Source organism: Giraffa tippelskirchi, chromosome 11, assembly GCF_054371585.1.
Source record: "Giraffa tippelskirchi isolate mGirTip1 chromosome 11, T2T-mGirTip1v1.2.pri, whole genome shotgun sequence".
In the NCBI taxonomy this organism is placed as follows: Eukaryota; Metazoa; Chordata; class Mammalia; order Artiodactyla; family Giraffidae; genus Giraffa; species Giraffa tippelskirchi.
The window spans coordinates 17616050-17636442 of NC_137285.1; the positions used below are offsets into that span (position 1 = coordinate 17616050).

The window sequence follows — 20393 nt, forward strand, 5'->3', positions numbered from 1 at the left end:
GTAGCTGCTCAGAGAACAATATCTAAGATATGGTGTTAAGTGTAGTAAGCAAGAATAGAAAGGAAGGTTTTAAGTGAGCCCATTTGATTTCTTAAAAATGTGTAACATCTTAATTTGACTGATTGATTATTGTTATGACAGTATTCTTTTTAGTGAGGTAAAATTCACACAACATAATATTAACCATTTTAAAGTGAAAAATTTGGTAGCATTTAGCACATTCATAACGTTGTGCAACCACTGCCTCTATCTACTTCCCAAACATTTTCGTCACCCCAAATGGAAACACTGTTCCCATTAAACAGTCATTCTCTTTTGCCTCCTCCTCCAACCCCTGGCAACCACTAACCTGCTTTCTGCCTCTTTCGGTTAATGTATTCTGGATATTTCATAGAACAGGAATCATACAATTTGTGGCCTGTTGTGTCTGGCTTCTTTCACTTCATGTAATGTTTTCAAGGTTCGTTCATGTCATAGCAGATATCAGAACTTTATTCTTTCTTACAGCTGAATAATATTCCACTGTCTGGGTAGGGCTGTTTGCTCATTTATCATTTGAGGGACATGTGTTTTTTCCCCACCTTTTGGCAACGGTGAATAATGGTGCTATGAATGTTTGTGTATAAGGTTTTCTTTGAGTCCCTGTTTTCAATTTCTTTGGGTATACATCTAGGAGTGGAACTGCTGGGTCACAGAGAAATTCTATGTTTAATTTTTTAAGCAACTGCCGAACTATTTTCCACAGCAACTGTACGATTCTACATTCCCACCAGCAATGTGCAAGGGTTTCCATTTCTCCATATTCTTGCCAGTACTTTTATTTTCTGCTTTTTCTTTATAGCTATTCTAATGAGTATAGAGCAGTATCATTTCCCTAGTGACTAATGACACTGCTACTGAATATCTTTCCATGTGTTTGTTGGCTCTTTGTATACCTTCTTCCCTGGTGGCTCAGATGGTAAAGCGTCTTGCCTGCAATGCGGGAGACCTGGGTTCAATCCCTGGGTGGGGAAGATCCCCTGGATAAGGAAACAGCAACCCACTTCAGTACTCTTGCCTGGAAAATTCCATGGACAGAGGAGCCTGGTAGGCTACAGTCCATGGGGTTGCAAAGAGTCGGACACTACCGAGCAACTTCACTTTGGAGAAATGTCTATTCAAGTCTTTTGACCATTTTTTAATTGAGTTATTTGTCATTTTGTTGTTGAGCTGTAAGAATTCTCCATTCGAGGTTTAAGGACATGCCTGTCCATGTATGTCCCTTCATTCAAAGCATTCATAAATATTTATCAAGCACCTACTAAAGGTCAGTCACTGTACAGTGGTAGACAAGACAAAGATGCTTGCTTAGGGAGTTCCCTGGTGGTCCAGAGGTTAAGAATCTACCTTCTAATGCATGAGACGCAGGTTCAATTCCTAGTCAGGGAACTAAGATCCCACATGCTGCAGGGCAACTAAGCCTATGTGCAGCAGCTAGAGAGAATCTTTGTGCTGCAACTAAGACCCACTATGGCCATAAATAAATAAATAGTACTTTTTTTTTTACAAAAGATGCTTGCTTATAAGGAGCTTCTGGTCTAACAGAGAAGACAGAAAAAAGGAAGCAAATAAATAAAACAAGATCTGTTCAGATTGTGGTAGGTGCTAAGGATAAAGTAAAGTGGGGTGATGGAATAGACTGGGAGAATAATTTCTTTACTCAGTGTGGCCAGGGAGGCCTCTCTCTCAGGAGGGGACATTTGAGTTGAGACAGAGAGAGAACAAAGAGCCAAGATCTGGGATAAGGGCTCAGGCAATGAGAAGAGTTGGTGCAAAGGCCCTGAGGCCAAATGAGTTTGCTATATTTGAAGAACAGCAGGAAGGCCAGTGTGGCTGGAGCAGAGTGAGCACGGGGAATAAAGATGTGTTGATAAAATCAGAGCTGTGGATGGGGGCTAGAGCATGTCTTAAATCTGGACAAAAGCTGGACACATAAAATAGATTGTGGCAGCTTCTGTGGTGATGTGGACCTTCCCTTTCTACTGTACAGATTACTCTTGTGTTGTTTTTATTAAAAGCAAATATTGCTTTTGTGAGAAAAATTATTATAAAGAGAAATGCATGCCCAACATGGAAAATTTTAATATAGAATCACATAAAGAAGAAAATTAAAATAAAAACTACCCAGATGGCCAGCCCCTAGAGATAAGCCCTCTGGTAGGGATTTTATTTCTCCTCAGAAAAGGCAATTTCATATCAAAGAGCATGTCCTCCAGCCTCTGTAAGTTTCCCCAAAACCCTCGGAAAGGCCCTCTTAAGAAACAACCAGTTCTCACATATAAAAGCTTTCAAAGTATGTACAATCTTCAGTCCAGCATTTCCACTTGTAGAAGCACATCTTAATGAAATAATTGGATGATTGGACAATGTAAAAATGTTACAAGAATGGTGACTATGTCACTATTTATAACTGAGAAAAATGGAAAATAGTCTAAATGCCCATTAAAGGAGGAAATGGTTGAATAAAATATGGGACATCCATACAGTGTGACATCCAACAGCTGTTACAATAATGAATCGATATTTATTGACAAGGAATGCTCTTCTGGTTGTATTATAAAGCAAACAAATGGTTATGAAACTTTATGTATGGAATGACCCCCATCTGTTTTATTTATATATAGGGGTATATACGTATATATGTACTTATACATTCCCTGGTGGCTCAGATGGTAAAGAATATGCCTGCAATGCAGGAGACCCAGGTTTGATCCCTGGGTTGGGAAGAACCCCTGAAGAAGGGACTGGCAACCCACTCCAGTATTCTTGCCTGGAGAAGTCCATGGACAGAGGAGTCTGGTGAGCTACAGTCCATAGGGTCACAAAGAGTCGGACATGACTGAGTGACTAATGCTTTCACTGTATGCTTAAAAGTAGACCACAAAAACATACACCAACATGTTAAATTGTTATTTCTGAGTAAAGAAATTACAAGTGATATTTTTCATTATCTAATTTTTCCACAGTAAGTGAATATTACTTTTACTTTCAAAACTAAATAACATCCTAGCTTGATGTTAGCTAGGGGCTAATATCCTAGCTCAGGGCCTTGCCCTGACAGGTCCCTCTGCCTGGAATATTCTTCCCCAGGCATCCTCCGTTTCCTCAAGTCTTTGCTGAGATGTCATTTTCTCGAGGAGGAGCCTTCCAGACCATTTTAATTTGCCCCCATACACCACTCTCTCTTGCCTCTTAACTTGCTATATTTCCCTTTTATTTCATAGAACTTATCAACTTCTAACCGAATTTGTAATTTGCTTGTTTATTACACGTATCATCTATGATCTCTCATCCCCCACCCTCAGCCAACAGGTCAGCTCCAGGAGGTAAAAAATTTTTTGCCTATTTTTTCCCCTGTTGATTCCCAGCGCCTAGAACAGGGCTTGGAGCAGAGTAGGAGCTCAATAAATACTTGAGGAATGAATGAAATATAAGCAAGCAAATGGTTTTCCTGCACGGATAGTTTTGTCCTTGCCCTTCTGGTTTTCAGAAGTGGAACGGATGAGACATCTGGTAAGCCTAGTGAAGGACTGGAGGGAGAGAAGGTGTCTCGGTTTCCACATTCCTGCTCCCCTCACTTGCCTGCGAGCAGCAGTAGCTGCGCTGAGCCCTAACGTAGCACCGCCCCCTGCCAGGAAGTTGGAAGAACTGCAGAGCTCTGCTGTGACCCCCAGACACGTTTGAAAAATGATGAAACCTGGGAGTTTGAAAGAAACCAGGTAGAAAAGTTATGGGGTGAACCCCCCATGTTTTCCTCTAGCAACCAGATACGCCCGTGGAGGCCTTTTTAAGGCTGGAAGAGGGGTTGAGAAGGAAATGGGGTTCACTTTCTCAGCAGTGGGGTCCTGAGGAGTCCTGACTCAGGCAGAGTTTATCTCTCACGGTGGAAGGATTGCTCCTGATGAGGAATTTGGCTCAGGCTGACCTTAGTGGATGGGCTTCCCTGGAGGCTCAGTGGTAAAGAATCAGTGCAGGAGACGCAGGTTCGAACCCTGGGTCAGGAAGATCCCCTGGAGAAGGAAATGGCAACCCACTCCAGTATTCTTGCCTGGGAAATCCCATGGACAGAGGAGCCTGGCAAGCTACAGTCCAGGGGGTGGCAAAGATTCAGACACAACTGAGCAACTAAACAATGATGACCTTAGTGGATATCAGCCATAATTCAAAGTCAACTCTCCAGGGATTTTTTTTTTTTTTTTTTTTTTAATTTCTGACTTTCCTGGAGTTAGTTCAAGTACAGGGTTTTTCTCAGGTTTTGTGTTTACCATGTGTTCTTTTTCTCCAACCCACCCCACAAAAGGAGAATTTCAAATCCAGTTTTTACCCAGACCTTTAAATGAATGCGCAAGTTGTTACAGAAAGAGGAAATGGAATGGTCAAATTTGCTTACTGGCTTAGGATTTTTATGGAGCAGTTACCTCTAGCCAGGCAGAGTTCTAGGTGCTTGGTATACAGCAGAGAAAAAAACAGAAATCTCAGCCGTCACAGGGTTGATATTCTTGGGAGGGGACAGATGCTTTGCCCAGAAATAAATTCAAATACCTAATTTAAAACTGTGCTAAGTGCTCTGAAAGAGAATATGGTAAAGAAGAATAATGGGATAGACTTTGATTTTGGGAAATCCACACAAGAACAAGATATTTAAGTTTGAATTCTGCTGCCAATAGTCAGGGGCCATCTGGGGGCCTCAGTCTTTCAACCTTGGCAAAATACCTTCACAGAGAACAAAAATTTGCTCTAAATTTTAGTAACTGTTTGCTCTACAGCACAGAGTATCGCACAGTGGTCTAGGATCAGAATCCTGGCTTCAAACTCTGGCTCTGCCCTCTTCTTCTTATCCACCCCCACCCAGCACCATAGAACAGGGGTATTAGTTCCCTGACCAGGGATTGAACCTGTGTCCCTGCAGTGGAAGTGCAGCTCTTAACCACTGGATGACCAGGAAAGTCCCTGCCATCTTCTTTAGTTTCTACTTTTCTGGTCCCACAGAGTTATTATAAGGACTTAATAAGATAGAAATAAAGCAACTGACACAGTACCTGGCAAGTAGTCAGTATTTTAAAAAATACCAATTGTAATTGTTAAAGGCTCTGAGAAGTTCTGCAACTGAGTTTTTTTTTTTAATTTATCACTTTCACTAATTTTAAAAAATCTTTATTTATTTATTATTTGGCTGAACCAGGTCTTTGTTGTGGCACATGGGACCGTTTTTTTTTTTTTTTTTTTTTTTAATATTTGCTCTTTTTTTTTAAGCTTTTTATTTTGTATTGGGGTACAGCTGAATAAGTGTTGTGATAGTTTCAGGTGAACAGCAAAGGGACTCCACCATGCATATACATTTACATATTTCCATTCTTCCCCAAACTCTCCTCCCATTCAGGCTGCCACATAACGTTGAGCAGAGTTCCCTATGCCATACAGTAGATCCTTGTTAGTTATCTATTTTAAATATAGCTGTGTGTATGTGTCCATCCCAAACTCCTTAATTATCCCTTCCCTGAGCACCAGGGATCAAACCTGGGTCCCCTGCATTTAGAACGTGGAACCTAAGCCACCAAACCACCAAGGAAGTCCCTAGAAACCTCTTTAACTAGATTCATTCTTCGGCTATAGAAAATTTTTGTTATATTTTGTATTCCACTATATATTTTGGGGAAAAATTATTTCAGCTTTTTTGGAAGGAGTGGTAAGCAGACATTCTTCACTGCCTTACCCTAAATCATTTGCCATCTTTTTTCTTGCTAACAAAACTCTAAGTTCAGGATTTGACCAAAGACAAAATAGTCCTCCAATGGTTTAAGCTCCTAATGGTCTTCTGCAACCCAAAGCATGCCTCATGCATCCAGGGGCCCCAGGTCTCTGTTCAGAACTAAGATCAACCTGGTTTTCTCCATTTGTGTTAATACCTGCATGTTCACCCTTAGGACAGTCTCTGGGCATTGTTACAGGCAGAACCATTTCCTTCCCTGAGGCCTGTTCCCTTTGTAAAACCATGACTCACTTCAGAGACTCTTGTTGGCCTCACACCTTCATTCCAGAGCGCAGATTCTGTGATTTATCCCCCTTTGTCTTCCTCATCTCTCCTGTCTATTTTTGTCCTTTGTAAAAAGCCCTGGCCCCTGGCCAGGATACAGAAATATTAGCACACACTCCCCCTTAATCCCTCAGGCTCCTCTTCCCTTGTCCAGAGTCACCCAAGAGAAGAGGGCAAACTTAGCTTTCTCTGTCTGACTTTTCCTGGGGAAACAGAAGTACTCCATTGTGTGTCCCAAACCTCAAATTCTCTCCTATTCTCCTCATGACATGTAACTCAAGGACCTTCTTTCAGTCTCAGAGGATACATACAAAGGATGAATAGCAGATACATGGCATGCAGTATGCATACACAACTCCCTAATCCAGCACCCAAGGCAGGCATTGCTAATCAATCACAGTACTCTTTTTTTATTAAGCCAGGATAGCCATGCTCAATTGAAGTTGATAGGTGAGATCCTTAACCCCTCTGACATGGATGGTGGTAAGGGATAAAGAGCAACATCCACACTCAAATAAGATTCCTCTGATGCTTGTCACTGTGATACTCTTGGTGAGCCAGAGGGGATCCACCTTGCCTGAAGTCTTCCTTTTTTTTTTTTCTGAAGTCTTTCTTTTAAAAATATTTATTTTTTTCACCACAACATGCAGGATCTTTAGTTGTAGCATGTGGAAATCTAGTTTCCTGACCAGGGATTGAATCTGGGCCCCCTGCATTCAGAGCTTGGAGTCTCCGTCACTGGACCACCAGGGAAGTCCCTGGCCTGAAGTCTTGGACAGGACGGGTGTGAGGACCACAGACTTCAGCTTCCAGAGACACTGCATAGGAAGTCTGTCCAGGCCTTTTACACATGTGTTCTGGACTCACTCTAAGACCATCCTCAGTCCCTTTTGAATTCAGTTACATGGAACAAATCTACAGTGATCACCTACTATGTGCCAGGACTGAGGGCCCTGGAAAGATGAATGAATCCTGGTTTCCAATCTGGAAGGTTCTGGAGAAAGAGAAAAACTAACAGAATGATAAGCCAATGCAGTGAATGCTGCAACAGAGCATTCAGCAAATACTGACTGAGTGCCTACTATGTGCCAGCCACTGTGCTGAGTGCCACAGGAAGATGGTCAGCAAGATAGACAGGGTCTCTACGTTGTGTAGCTACAGCCCAAGCAGGGAGTCAGTGCTCGTCAAGTAATTAGACAGAGAAGTGTGAAAAGTGACTGTGACAAGTGAGGGAGAGAGGGTTCCAGGGCTAGCCATCTTCCCCTGGGGCACTGGGGAAGCAGGAACAAGTTAGTTAAAGAAAAAGTAACAGCTTGGTAGACTAGCGGCTCTCTAATGGAGACAATTTTGGACCCACCCCCAGGGGACACATGGCAATGTCAGGCCATTTCTTTTTAGGTATCTCTATTTATTTATTAGCTGGAATCAAGATTGCCAGGAGAAATATCAATAACCTCAGATATGCGGATGACACCACCCTTATGGCAGAAAGTGAAGAAGAACTAAAGAGCCTCTTGATGAAGGTGAAGGAGGAGAGTGAAAAAGTTGGCTTAAAGCTCAACGTTCAGAAAACTAAGATCATGGCATCTGGTCCCATCACTCCATGGGAAATAGATGGGGAAACAGTGGAAACAGTGTCAGACTTTACTTTTTTGGGCTCCAGAATCACTGCTGATGGTGACTGCAGCCGTGAAATTAAAAGACGCTTACTCCTTGGAAGGAAGGTTATGGCCAACCTAGATAGCATGTTTAAAAGCAGAGACATTACTTTGCCAACAAAAGTCCGTCTAGTCAAGGCTATGGTTTTTCCAGTGGTCATGTATGGATGTGAGAGTTGGACGGTGAAGAAAGCTGAGCGCCGAAGAATTGATGCTTTTGAACTGTGGTGTTGGAGAAGACTCTTGAGAGTCCCTTGGACTGCAAGGAGATCCAATCAATCCATCCTAAAAGAGATCAATCCTGGGTGTTCATTGGAAGGTTTGATGTTGAAGCTGAAGCTCCAATGCTTTGGCCACCTCATGCGAAGGGTTGACTCATTGGAAAAGACCCTAATGCTGGGTAGGATTGGGGGCAGGAGGAGAAGGGGACGACAGAGGATGAGATGGTTGGATGGCATCACCGACTCGATGAACATGGGTTTGGGTGGACTCCGGGAGTTGGTGATGGACAGAGAGGCCTGGCGTGCTGCAATTCATGGGGTCGCAGAGAGTCGGACACGACTGAGCGACTGAACTGAACTGATTTATTTATTTGGCTGTGCTCGGTCTTAGTCACAGCATGTGAGTTTTTTAATCTTTAGTTGCAGCATGCCAACTCTTACTTGGGGCATGTGGGATCTAGTTCCCTGACCAGGGATCAAACCTGGGGCCCTTTGCATTGCGAGCATGGAGTCTTAGCCACTGGACCCCCAGCGAAGTCCCATCTGGCAATGTCTTTGATTAATATGACTGGATGGTATCTGGTGGGAAGAGGCCAGGGATGCTACTCAACATCCTCCAACTCAGATCAGCCCCCAACAACAAAGAATTATCTGGCCCCAAATGTCAATAGTACTGATGACCTCACTATTCCCCACCTCCAACCACGTCAGAGAGGTCGAGGGTGTCAGTTCATCTCCCTTGCCATCTCCAACTGAGCATGGCCATCCTGGCTCACTGAGAGAGAGTGCTGTGATTGATTAGCAATGTCTGCCACAGGCACTGGATTAGGGAGTGGTGTATGCATGCCATGTGCCATGTATTTGCTAGTTCTGCTTTGCAGGTATCCTCGGAGAACTGAGACAGAAAGAAAGTTCTAAGGCCATGCATGGTGACATTGAGAAACTCTGATCTAGAAAAACAGGGGAGGGAAGAAGGGTCCAGACAGATGGAAGAGTCTTTGTCCTAAGAGAGTGAGCAGCAATTTAAAAGAGTGGGTGGACATAACCAGCTTTGAAAAGGTTCCCCTCGCTGCCATGTGGCAGTCTGTGGAGAGTCAAGAACAGGAAGCAGGGAGGCTGTTGGAGTCATCCAGGGAGTGGTCACAGGGATTTGATCAGGACAGCTGTGCACACCTTGCAGGCCTAAGCTGAGGGAAGACAGAAGACTGGACATGAATTTATGGAAGAAGTTTTGAATTCTGGTTTCCATTTGGGGTTAGGCATTCTAAATATTGACGTAAGATTGTCTTTAGGATTAAATGACCGTAGGACTGTCTTTTATCTAAAATGAGCAGAAAAGTCATGCACAGAAAACTCAACTTTTCATCCAAGGACAGGCATAGGTTACCCCAGAAAATAGGATTTAGGAAGACACTGTAAGGCAAAATCCAAGCTCTATTTTGTTCAGTGTTATCTTAATCAAGCTGAACAGAGCCCCATGAGATTGGCGCTCTTACCCACCCATTTCACAGATGCGAAAAGGGAGATTCCACAAAGAAGAGCCATTTGCCTTCCAGGATCCAGGCAGCAAGCGGCAGAAGTGGCATTCTATCCCACTTGACTCCAAGTGTCCCTCCTTCCCCACAGCCAGTCCCGGAGACAGCAGGAGGAAAGACAGAGGATAGGTGGACTTCAGCATTCCTAGGCATCTGCATATTCTTCACCGGCAGAGAACCCATCTCTCCCAATGTTGTTGTTGATGTTGTTTAGCTGCTAAGTCATGCCCGACTCTTTGTGACCACATGGACTATGGCCCAAAAGGCTCCTCTGTCCACGCGATTTCCCAGGCAAGAATACTGGAGTGGGTTGCCATTTTCTTCTCCAGGGGATCTTTCCAACCCAGAGATTGAACCTGTGTCTCCTGCATCGACAGGCGGCTTCTTTACCACTGAGCCACCTGGGAAGGCTCCATCTCTCCTATCCTCGTAATAATTCTCAAGGTCAGTGGTTCTAAGCCTGATATAATTTCCCCCTACAAGGGGAGAATTGGCTGCGTCTGGAGACGCTTCTGGTTGTCACAATCTAGGAGGGGGTTATTCCTGGCATCTACTGAGTGAACACCAGGGACACTGCTCAATGTCCTGCCATGCGCAGGACAGACCCTATCTCATTTAAAAAAAAAAAAAGAAGAAGAAGAACTACCTGGCCCCAAATATCGAAAGAGCTGAGGCTCAAGAATCCTGCTCCAGGATCAAAGCCCTGTGAATACCCATGGCTGTGCGGAAATGTGCAGGGGCCCCAGCCCTGCAGAGCCCTGTGAGCTGAAGACATGCTGAAAGGTCCTTCACCCGAGAACCCTGGGTCGGATGACTAATGAATCAGGAGCTCAGCCTTTATACAGCTCCAGAGCGGGGCATAAGTGACAGGTTCGGCTGTCATGATGCCACGGTTTCAACAAAGGGGACTTGGACAGGCGGGCAGAGGAGTGTGGAAAGGCTGGTGGGGGAGGTCAGGGCAGCAGCTGTTGCTGGAATCTGGGCCTCACCGAAAGAAACAATGCCCCCAGAATGCCAGGCGCGCCACGGAGACAGCTGAGCCTGCGAGGCGGGCGGGCGTGGGCAACGGGCATCTGAAGGGCACCAGTAAAAATGGAATTGTCTGGGTGCCTTGGTCCCCCCACGCAGGCAAGGCAGATGACTGAGGGCTAAAAATACCAGGAGAGGAAAAGCCAACAGAGGCTTGTCTGGCTGCCTGGGACTGGATCTGACCTCTAGGCTCCCTGGGGGTGATGAGAGCTGGGACCTGGATCCCTAAGCCCCCAAATCGGATAGCAGGGTGAGGAAAACTGCAGTGGTGGAATCTGACATGCAGGCTTCAAATGTGCCAGGCACTAGAAGTGAGGCCCTGAAGAGTGACTGCTCTTCTCTGAGCCTCAGTTTCCTCATCTGGCAAATGGGTCTAATACTAGTACTCTCCTCCCAAGGCTGTGAGAATGAAATAAGATGATGGTTAAGGCTCTTAGGTCAGTGCCTGTCACATGAGCTCTAGATGAGCAGGACAATAATGATTTGATTTCTCCAGGGACCTCAGTTTGGTGAGGTCATGGGACAGTGGCTGGGAAGTGGTCACAGTGGGCAGGCCTGCTTTCTGCAGGCCTTATTATCTACCCCCAAGAATCCAGCACAGGCTTTAATGTCCCCTCCAGACCCAGCACTTCCCCCTCTTGTGTGTCCTTCCTCCACCAGGAGGCTTCATTTCAACAACGCAAATATGTCCAAGTGTCACAGCTCACCTTCCCCCAGTACCTCTGCCTGAGGGTGAGGTGGGGGCTGGAGTAGGAAATGAGCTGGAAAGATTACCAGTAGTAACTCCTTTGCGCGCACACACACACACACACACATGTACTCATGGTGCACATACTCTGGGCAAAGTCATTCACTGGAATTCTATGAGTTACTATGTGGATGGTACTTGGGACAATACCTGGCATAGAGCAAGCACACAATATATGTTAGCTGCTATCATTAGCATCTCAATGATCTAGTTTTACTTTTAAAACAATCTTCTAAGGCCAGCTCTATAGTTTTCCCCCATTTATAAGTAAGGAATCTGAGGTTCAGGGTAGTTAAGTCACTTTTCCAGAGCCCTACAATAAAGGAAGTGAAGGAACTGACCTGGAATCCAGCTTTCAATAATCGTACCACTCTGGTATGTCAGAGTCAAGTGGTAAAATATTTTCACTATTGGACCAAGGAGGGGAGAGTTCTTCCTCAGGTAGTAGGGAGCCATTGAAAGTTCTGAAACACATATAGGTCATCATCAGAGTTGGGTATGTCAGGAAGTACTGGACTGGGGGTATACAGAAGGCATAGGTGGAAAGGCAAGAGAAGAGGGGCCTCAAACAAATCAGGATCTACTACCATATGCCAGACCTAGGACAAGATTTAGGAGAAGTGATTTGCAAGACATGATAGGGGCAGAATAGACTTATTTGCCAGTGGGACAGAATCAAGATGGCTGAAGATTTTGGTCTGGTCGTTAATAAGCAAAGAGTTTGGTTGAGCGAGAGAAAAGAAAATAAATTCATGCTTGAACATGTTATCTCTTTTACCCCTCTTTTTCCCCTCTTCCGGGACACGGCTGACCCCCAGTGCTCTGGAAAAAGAGCTGACAATTACTGAACACTTATTGTGAGCCCAGAGCATTCCAGCACTTTGCAAATATGAGTTAACTCATTCAAACCTCACAAGAATGCTTGCAACACTTGGAAATTAGGGTCTCTATTATCCCCATGTCACAGATGAGGAAACTGAGGCTGTTGACCAAGTTGCACTTGCTACACAGAGGGTGCCCCTTCACTGTAGCTGCCCCATCTCTGCTGGGCACAGAGCCTGTCTACCCAGGTCTGACTTGCTGGAGAAGGCAACTTCCCCACCTGGTGGCTCTCACTGACACCTGGGGGCCCTGACACGGGGAGATAGGCTATCACTTGGTGACAGAGCCCATCACCCACCCGACTTTGGGCTGGCAAGGCCTGGTATGCCTTTGTTCTATTGGTGATGGCTGATTTCACCACCCTCCTTAAAGGGGTATTACGCCCAAGGCAAGGCAACCCGCTAGACCAATTTGCCTTCATGATAACATGGTGAGCACATATATGTCACTTTCCTGTGCCAGGTTTTGTCCTAAATATTCATGTGCTTCACGCTGTAAGTTTAACGCTTTCATTTACTGATATTAATGTATGTATTCGTTCGATCCACTGAAGAGTTTTATAAAACAACTACACAGAGAAGAGCTTCCTTTTCAACCTACAAGGAACATAAAGGCTTAGACTTAAATTCCAGGAGGTAAAGAGGAAAAAGTACTTACAAAGGGGATGAGTTAAAAAAAACACCCCTAGCCAGAGCTGGATTAAAACCTTTAAAAGACTCAAGAACAGCAAAGATGCTAACTCCCACTACCTCATACGAAATGCAAGATAAAAACAGTACGAAACAGTCAGACCAGTGTAAAAACATCTCACAATGTTCTGATTTTCCCTGCGGTGACTATTTTAATCCTTTTTGAAAATGTATCTAACACTTTCCCAAAAAAAGTTTATCGGGTTTTCCTTTGTTTTGTTCTTGGCACCCCTGCTCAGCTGGTGCTCTGAGTGCGTATTAAGTGTGTCTGCTGCATGACCTGGCTCTGCCACCAGCCTCTCGCTCAGTCACAGACAGGTGGACAAGCATCTCATCCCCATGGGTGAGGAGAGGGTAGACGACATTTCAAAAGGTTTCAAGGCACATCATGGAGCGGAAAGGTCCAGGTGGCTGGTGTGTGTGTGTATGTGTGTGTGTGATGATATCCTTCATGTGAAAAAGTATATTAGTATGTGCATGATATGGTATTAATACAAAAAAGTACAATTGTGTGTGCCAATGAGAGCGATTGAGAAAGGGAGAGGGAAAAATTGAGATGAAATCCTGAAATAGATCCTGGAACAGAAACAAGGGCAATGGTGGAAAAGCCAGAGAAACCCAGATGGAGTCCGGAGCTGAGTCAATAGTAATGTACCAACGCCAGCTTCCCAGTTTAGACCAAAGTCCCAATGACAACGTAAGATGTCAACATTAGGAGAAACTGAGTGAGGGGGACATGGGACCTCTGCAAATTTTCAATAAATTCTAAAGTTAAAATTTTATTTTAAAGAAGTCTGGAAGGAACTTCCTGAAGTTCTAGAACAGCAGAACTAATCTCCGATTGTTGTGTTCTTTAGTCGCTAAGTCGTATCTGTCTCTTTTCCGATGGACTGTAGCCCATGGACTGTAGCCCGCCAGGCTCCTCTGTTCATGGGATTTTCCAGGCAAAAATACTGGAGTGGGTTGCCATTTCCTACTCCAGGGGATCTTCTTGACCCAGGGAGCGAACTCGTGTCACCTGCATTGGCAGGCAGATTCTTTACAGCTGAGCTACCAGGGAAGCCCAATCTCTGGTGCTAGAGGTCAAAAAATCCAGTTATTTTTGAGGAGTGTTGACTGGGACAGGGCTTTGGGAGCTGGGGTGTTTTGGGTCTTGACCTGGTTAGTGGTGATGTGGTGTGCGCATATGAAAAACTCACCTCACTGGGTACTGAAAGAGGTGTGCACCTTTTTACAGGTGTATCTTGATTTTTTAAAAGCAAAGGGTTAAAAATATAGTCTAAAAGACTTTGCATCAAGCCACAGACACTAACCAGTGTGGGGTTGGGGGGGGTGGGGAGGTTAATCCTCTGGGGAGGATTTGGCTGGAGAAACAGAAAGGAAGATTTTTAGTCAAATATCTCTGTAGCATTTCAAACTGTTTGATAGCAAGAATGTATTCATTCACATTGTACTAATTTAACTTTTTATGGACATGCACACAGAAAAGGGCACAGATCATAACACTGCAGCTAAACAAATCTTCCCAAACATAACACATTTGTGTGACCAGCACCCAGATCAAGATACAGCACATTCCCAGTGCCCCAAAATATCTCCAATTATTCACTGTTTACTTCAAATTTCAGTTTAATTAGGGATTCTATATATACATGCTAAGTCGCTTCAGTTGTGTCTGACTCTTTGTGGCCCTATGGACATTAGCCTGCCACGCCCCTCGGTCCATTGGAATTTCCAAGCAAGAATACTGGCGTGGGTTGCCACTATATATACGTATATGTGTGTGTGTGTGTGTGTATTGTTGTTGCTTAGTTGCTAAGTTGTGTCCAACTCTTCTAAGACCCCATGGATTGTAGCCCGCCAGGCTCTTCTATCCATGGGATTTCCCCAGGCAAGACTACTGGACTGGATTGCCACTTCCTTCTCCAAGGGATCTTCCTGACCCAGGGATCAAACCTGCGTCTCCCGAATTGCAGGCGGATTCATTACCACTGAGTCATAAGGGTAGCCGTGTGTGTGTGTGCGCACGCGCGCGCGAGTGTGTGTATGTGCGCGTGCGCGCGCATTTTATTTATTTTTTGCTAAACCTGGTAACCCCAGAGGCCCCTACACTTACGAACTCCCACTGTTCTGACCCCCAACAGCAGGGATTCATTTTACCAGTTTACCCACACACTGTTTTGAAATTTAAAGTCTTAATGTTCACCTTAGAAAAAAATTAGAAGCAGTCATCAGCAAAGTGGAAATCACAGGTTTATGTCTCCTTTATCCATCTCCCCTCATTCCAACCCCCTGCAAGCACAGTCAACCCAAACAAAAGTGTTGGATCCAAGTTCAAACAGGGACTTTGAGACACTCCATGTTGAGGCTTCAAACAGTCAATGGAAAAGTACTGTCCTTACTTCAAGGATTCCCTCCACCAGGTTAGACCACATTTCCCAAGCCTGGGAAAAGGTAAAAAAAAAACTTCCTGGCCCCAAGTGGGGGTTCCCAAGTCTAACAGCTAAGTGCCCCAAAGACAATCACAGTGGCTAACATTTATTGAGGGCTCAAAACGCTCTATCCTATTTGATCCTCATGACAACCTTATGAGGCAATGCTATTATTCCCTCCATTTTAGAGATGAGGAAACTGAGGTTTAGAGAGGAGGAAAAAAAACTTCCTGAAATAATATAGCTGGCCTGAATTCAAACCTTGGCTTATTGGATTCCAAAACCCTGACCAATCACACAAGGCCATCTCGAGAAGAATCTAAAGCAAATACTCCTCCTGTCCTCAATCTGGCAGATGACCAATTCCTGGGACCTCGGGTCTGTGGTCTGCTGTCCCCTGTTCTCTGGCTCCTTGCTTCCAGCCAAAGAAAAGTCTGATGCCAGTTGTATTTTTTCCACAGGAGCTGTATTCTTTCTGCCTAGAAATATGTCAGATTTTCTCTTAACCCTGGAAGTTTGTGAATTTTGCCAAGATATACCTTGGTGTGTGTTTTTTTCCTTATCCGTCCAGCACAGAGCTTGGGAGTCCTTTCAATCTGCAGATTTCATTCTCTCCTCGGCTAAAGACAATTTTCTTGTGTGTGCTCAGTCATGTCCGACTCTTTGCAACCCCATGGACTGTAGCCCACCAGTCTCCACTCTTCAGGCTCCACTGTCCATGCAATTTTCCAACAAGAATACTGGAGTAGGTTGCCATTTCCTACTCCAAATTTTCTTGAATTGTTTATTTTCGGCCCCTCCTTCTGGAATGTGTATCATTTGCTTCTCTTTATTTTCCTCCAAGATATTCTCTGGATGTCATCCTCCAGACCACTATATGGATTGCAATGATCCTCCTTGTTGACAGTTCATCTAGTTAAGTTTTTATTTCAGAAATCAGGTCTTAAAGCTCCAGGAAGTCATTTTTGGATTTCACTGGCATTTCTGTATGTTTGCTTGTTTTAGTTTTTGTTTTATGTAGTAAACCAATACATGGGTTTTAAAAAATAATCAAATTAACACACTGCTTCATTTTCAAAACAGAAGACTATTATGCCATAGACAGTTGGACATCAATTCCTACTTTTCTCAGATTGAAGCTTAGTATGTACATCTTTCTCCTTGCCCAAACAAAGTTTTACTGACATACATCAAGCCCTAAGAACAGGACCCTGCACCAAGTGGGGCATCAATAAATATTTAAGTAATTCATGTCCTTTGAAATTGGGGTTGACATCATTCTTGCTTTAAAACAATGTACATCTATAAGCACTGCTTATATTTTTTCCTCTCCTCACGCCTTCTTTTAAAATCGTCAGTGGGTAATTTTTAAAATTACCATTCGATAAAATTGACCTTTTTTCATGCACAGTTCCATGAATTTTAATACACTTAAGTTTTACTGTTGTAATTAATATTACTTAGCTGTTGCGCTGTTTCCTCCTGTGCTCACTAGATGTGGAGGACAGTATAAAACTCCTCGGAAATGTCCATGTCCCTGTAACTTGTGAGTATGTTACCTTACATGCTTACATGTAAGGTCCCCTGACAAAGGGGACTTTGCACAGGTGATGAAGAACCTGGAAGTGGGGAGATTATTCCCCCACCGAGATTATTAGATTATCCAGGTGGGCCCAACATAATCATGGGGTTCCTCAGAAGATGGAAAGGAGGCAAGAGGATCAGAGAGGTTGAAGCCAAGAGCCTGGAGTGATGTGTCCATGAGCCAAGGAGGGTGGGCAGGCCTTAGAAGCTGGAGAAGGCAAGGAATGGATTCTCCTCGAGACCCTCCAGAAGGAATGTTAGCCCGGCATTTTCAATTGATTTCTGATCTCTAGAACCATGAGATGAATAAATTGGTGCTCTCTCAAGCCCCCAAATTTATGGTAATATTTTTATAGATGCAATAAGAAACTAATCCACTAAATTCGTTTTCTGATTGTTCTGCCCGATGTTCTTCTCTCTGGCTTCTGTTCAGGTGGGCAGTTATTTTTCTCTTTGGCTCCATGGAACTTAAGTCTGGTTGTTGGATACTTCTTGACCATAGGAATCCCACCAGCAGTGAAAAGCTCTCAGGCCTGGTGGAACTGCATTCTCAGGCAAGGTGCCTTAGCTGCACCAGCCTCAAGGACAGAGAAGCTTCAGCCCATCCATGAAGCTCCCTCCCCTGAAATACCCTTGAGGTTGGGGCTGAATCCTACCCCCGAACATCTACACAGACCCAAACCCCAAGTCTTCTCAGACTGCCACTCCCAGGTCTCTGGGGGACTCCCCAGTGCCAGTCCAGCTCACTGACAAGAGGGGATATCTGGTTCTCCAACAACAGAACCTAAGGTCTAACACAGCCTGTGGGCCCAAGTCCTGGTGGCCACATGGCGCCATAACCTATTCAAGGTGCCATGTTCCCAGGATTTTCCTGACACACATAATCTCACTTAATCCTCTCAACAGCTTATGAAGGTGTGTACTATTATGGTCTCCATTTCCCAGATGAGGAAACTGAGGCCCTGAGAAACTTATCACCCTGACCGAGATCCCCCCACCCACCTTGAGTTAACAGAGTCAGAACTCTCTCCCCAGCACCTTCTCCCAAAGGCCCAGTTGAATAAAATGTTTTTAGAGGGTTCAGCTGTACAGATGTCCCTCTGGGGGGGCCTCAGCCAGGGACACTCTACCCCTACCATGCATCCTGCACATCTACTGTCGCTGCAACAAACTTTTTGTTTAGCCATTTATAGCTACTGACTGCTCACACAAGCATTTTAATGGAAATCCATGGTGTGCCTATTAGCTCAGGAAACATTTGTTCTGGAGTTGTCAGAGAATCTTGGGCAGAAAAGCTCTTTTTGATCTGCCTGCATGCAGGTACCTGTGCGTGTGAGTGTGTATAGATATGTGTTATTCTGTGCCTCTGTACATGTGCACAAGTGCATGGGTGGGTTTTGTCCGTGTGGGTGGGCATGGGTGTGGGTGCATGTGCCCACTCAGGTGTGTGTACCTGTGCCTGCACACATACAGGAAAATACATTTTTTGTTATTAAAGATTCTTTAGAATCGGCTCCTGGGTAATTCTAACCCAGGTGTGACTGCAGAGAGGAAATAACTTACTATTTTTTTGGGGGGGGGCCATGGCAATAAATGATTCTTGGGTTGGCACCCCCAAAAGTGAAATGTTTTATACCTGAGAAAGGAAGTTGAGTGATCATTGCCATTTACTGAGGACCTGCCAGGGCCTCATAGTTACTCACTCTGGAAAAATCTCATAAGGAAGGTCTTTTTATCGTTCTCACTTTTTGTGCTCAGAGAGGTAAAGTCACTTGCCCGAGGTCACATAGAGCACTCCCCACCCCCCGCACCCCAGTTCAAATGCAATTATGTCTGACCTCCCAGCCTGAGGGCTCAATCACTCCACTCCACAGCCTCAAATCGCCTAAGGTTGAATGAAAACTTTATAACAATCCCTACTCAGGCCCTTGACAAGGAAAGCAAAGTCTGTGTTACTTGTTTCTTTAACTACCTTGTTCTTTCCTGGGGGCCAAGGATCTTCCAATTTTCTCCAGCAATATCCACAGAGGTTTCAGCACATCAGAGCAACTGAGCACATATTGGTGGATTGATTTGGTTGATAGGATCTCGTTTGCTGGCCTTGCTCCCAGTCAGATTGCCCCTAGCATGGGCAGCCTAGGGGCTGGTTCAACACAGTGTCTCCTGGAGGGAACTCCTCATTACTCCCCTCGTTTCTGGTATGAAATCCCAAGGCCAAACCATGTGACTGCCTTGCACACCTTACTGTTGCCTCACCTTATGCCTCTGGCTCCCTCACTCACTCAGCTCTAGTCACATGCTCCTTCTGCTCCTCAAGATTCCCAATCTGTCCTCCTCTGAGGCTCCTGCTGTCCCTGGGGCCAGGAGCACTCTCCCCATCTCTGCTCAGCACTACTGCCTGGCACTACCCGCCTCTATTTTGTCCCTCTGTCGTATCTGTCACCACTTGAAATTCTCTGGGTTGGGCATTTGTTTCTTTTCATACATCTACCCCTTGCACAGTGTCATGAGGGCATGTAGTTTGTTGCTAGGCGGCTATCTGCCCTACACTAGCCCCACGCCTGGCGTGCAGCGGGGCTCCACGAGGGGGTGACCACCCACCCAGCCATTGACTCTGTGGCCACACCACTGGGGTGACTGAGGAGATGTTCCGCTTCTTAGAGGCAGATGTTCTGCTTCTTGGACTCTGAAGCCCATCACCCACAGCCACTAAACAAGGCCACGACTTTATTCCAAGCCTTCACTTCTCACTCCTTGGATCCCAAGGCTGCCTGTGAGGCCACAGGAGGAAAACCATCCTGAGAGAGATTAACCACCACAGTGCCTTGAGTTCTGAGAGCAAACCACCTTTCCCAAGGCCCTTTAAGAGCCTGCACTCTGGAAGCAAATGGGCCTCAGATCCACTCCCAGCTTCTGTCTGATCCCAGGCATCTCATTTTGCCTCTTAGCCTCAGTTTCCTCATCTGTGAAACAGGGACACAGAAAACAAGGGAGTCTCTCCCACACAGGGTGATTAGATTTTAAACAGGAGCACAAAACGTATACACGGTTCCTGGCACACAGCAGGCACTTGATGAGAGCTGTTACTTCTTCAGATAATAGACTCGCTGAGCAGCTGCTGTGTGCTGGCCAGTCAAGAGCTTGGAGCTGAGGAGAGTGTGGTGAGGATTTAACCTCCTGAGCGGCCCACTGAGAGTGAACAAAATAAGTGAATCGCACAGTATGATGATGTTGTCCAGTAGCTCAGTCGTGTCTGACTCTTTGCGACACCATGGGCTGCAGCATGCCAGGCTTTTAGGAAGTGGTAAATGCTGGGGAAAAACACAAACCAGAGAAAGGGCTCTGCAGGGCAGGGGCTAAATGGCTGTTTTTAAAAAATATTTATTTGGCTGTATCAGGTTAGTTGTGGCACTCGAGATCTTCGCTGCATCATGCAAGATCTTTCATCACAGCACACAGACTCTAGAGTTACCGGAGCATGCCGTCTCTCTAGTTGTGGCCCACAGGCTCAGTAGTTGCTGCAAGCATGCTTAGTTGCTCTG

The 20393-nt window shown here is 45.0% G+C and overlaps 1 protein-coding gene across 10 annotated transcripts in view; it reads right to left on the reverse strand.

The window, feature by feature from the left end:
* Positions 1–20393, reverse strand: part of CCDC63 (coiled-coil domain containing 63) — a 150945-nt gene that overhangs the window by 82491 nt on the left and 48061 nt on the right. For 5 of the 10 annotated variants that reach the window (XM_081539935.1, XM_081539941.1, XM_081539933.1 and 2 more), the window contains exon 12: positions 11606–11728. The exons of 2 other annotated variants lie outside the window; for them this stretch is intronic. In XM_081539935.1, the coding sequence (XP_081396061.1) occupies positions 11606–11728 (123 nt within the window). Of the gene's footprint in view, positions 1–8947; positions 9140–11605; positions 11729–19854; positions 20163–20393 lie in introns of those variants that run through there. 3 more of the 10 variants (XM_081539946.1, XM_081539947.1, XM_081539942.1) reach the window with 2 other exon arrangements.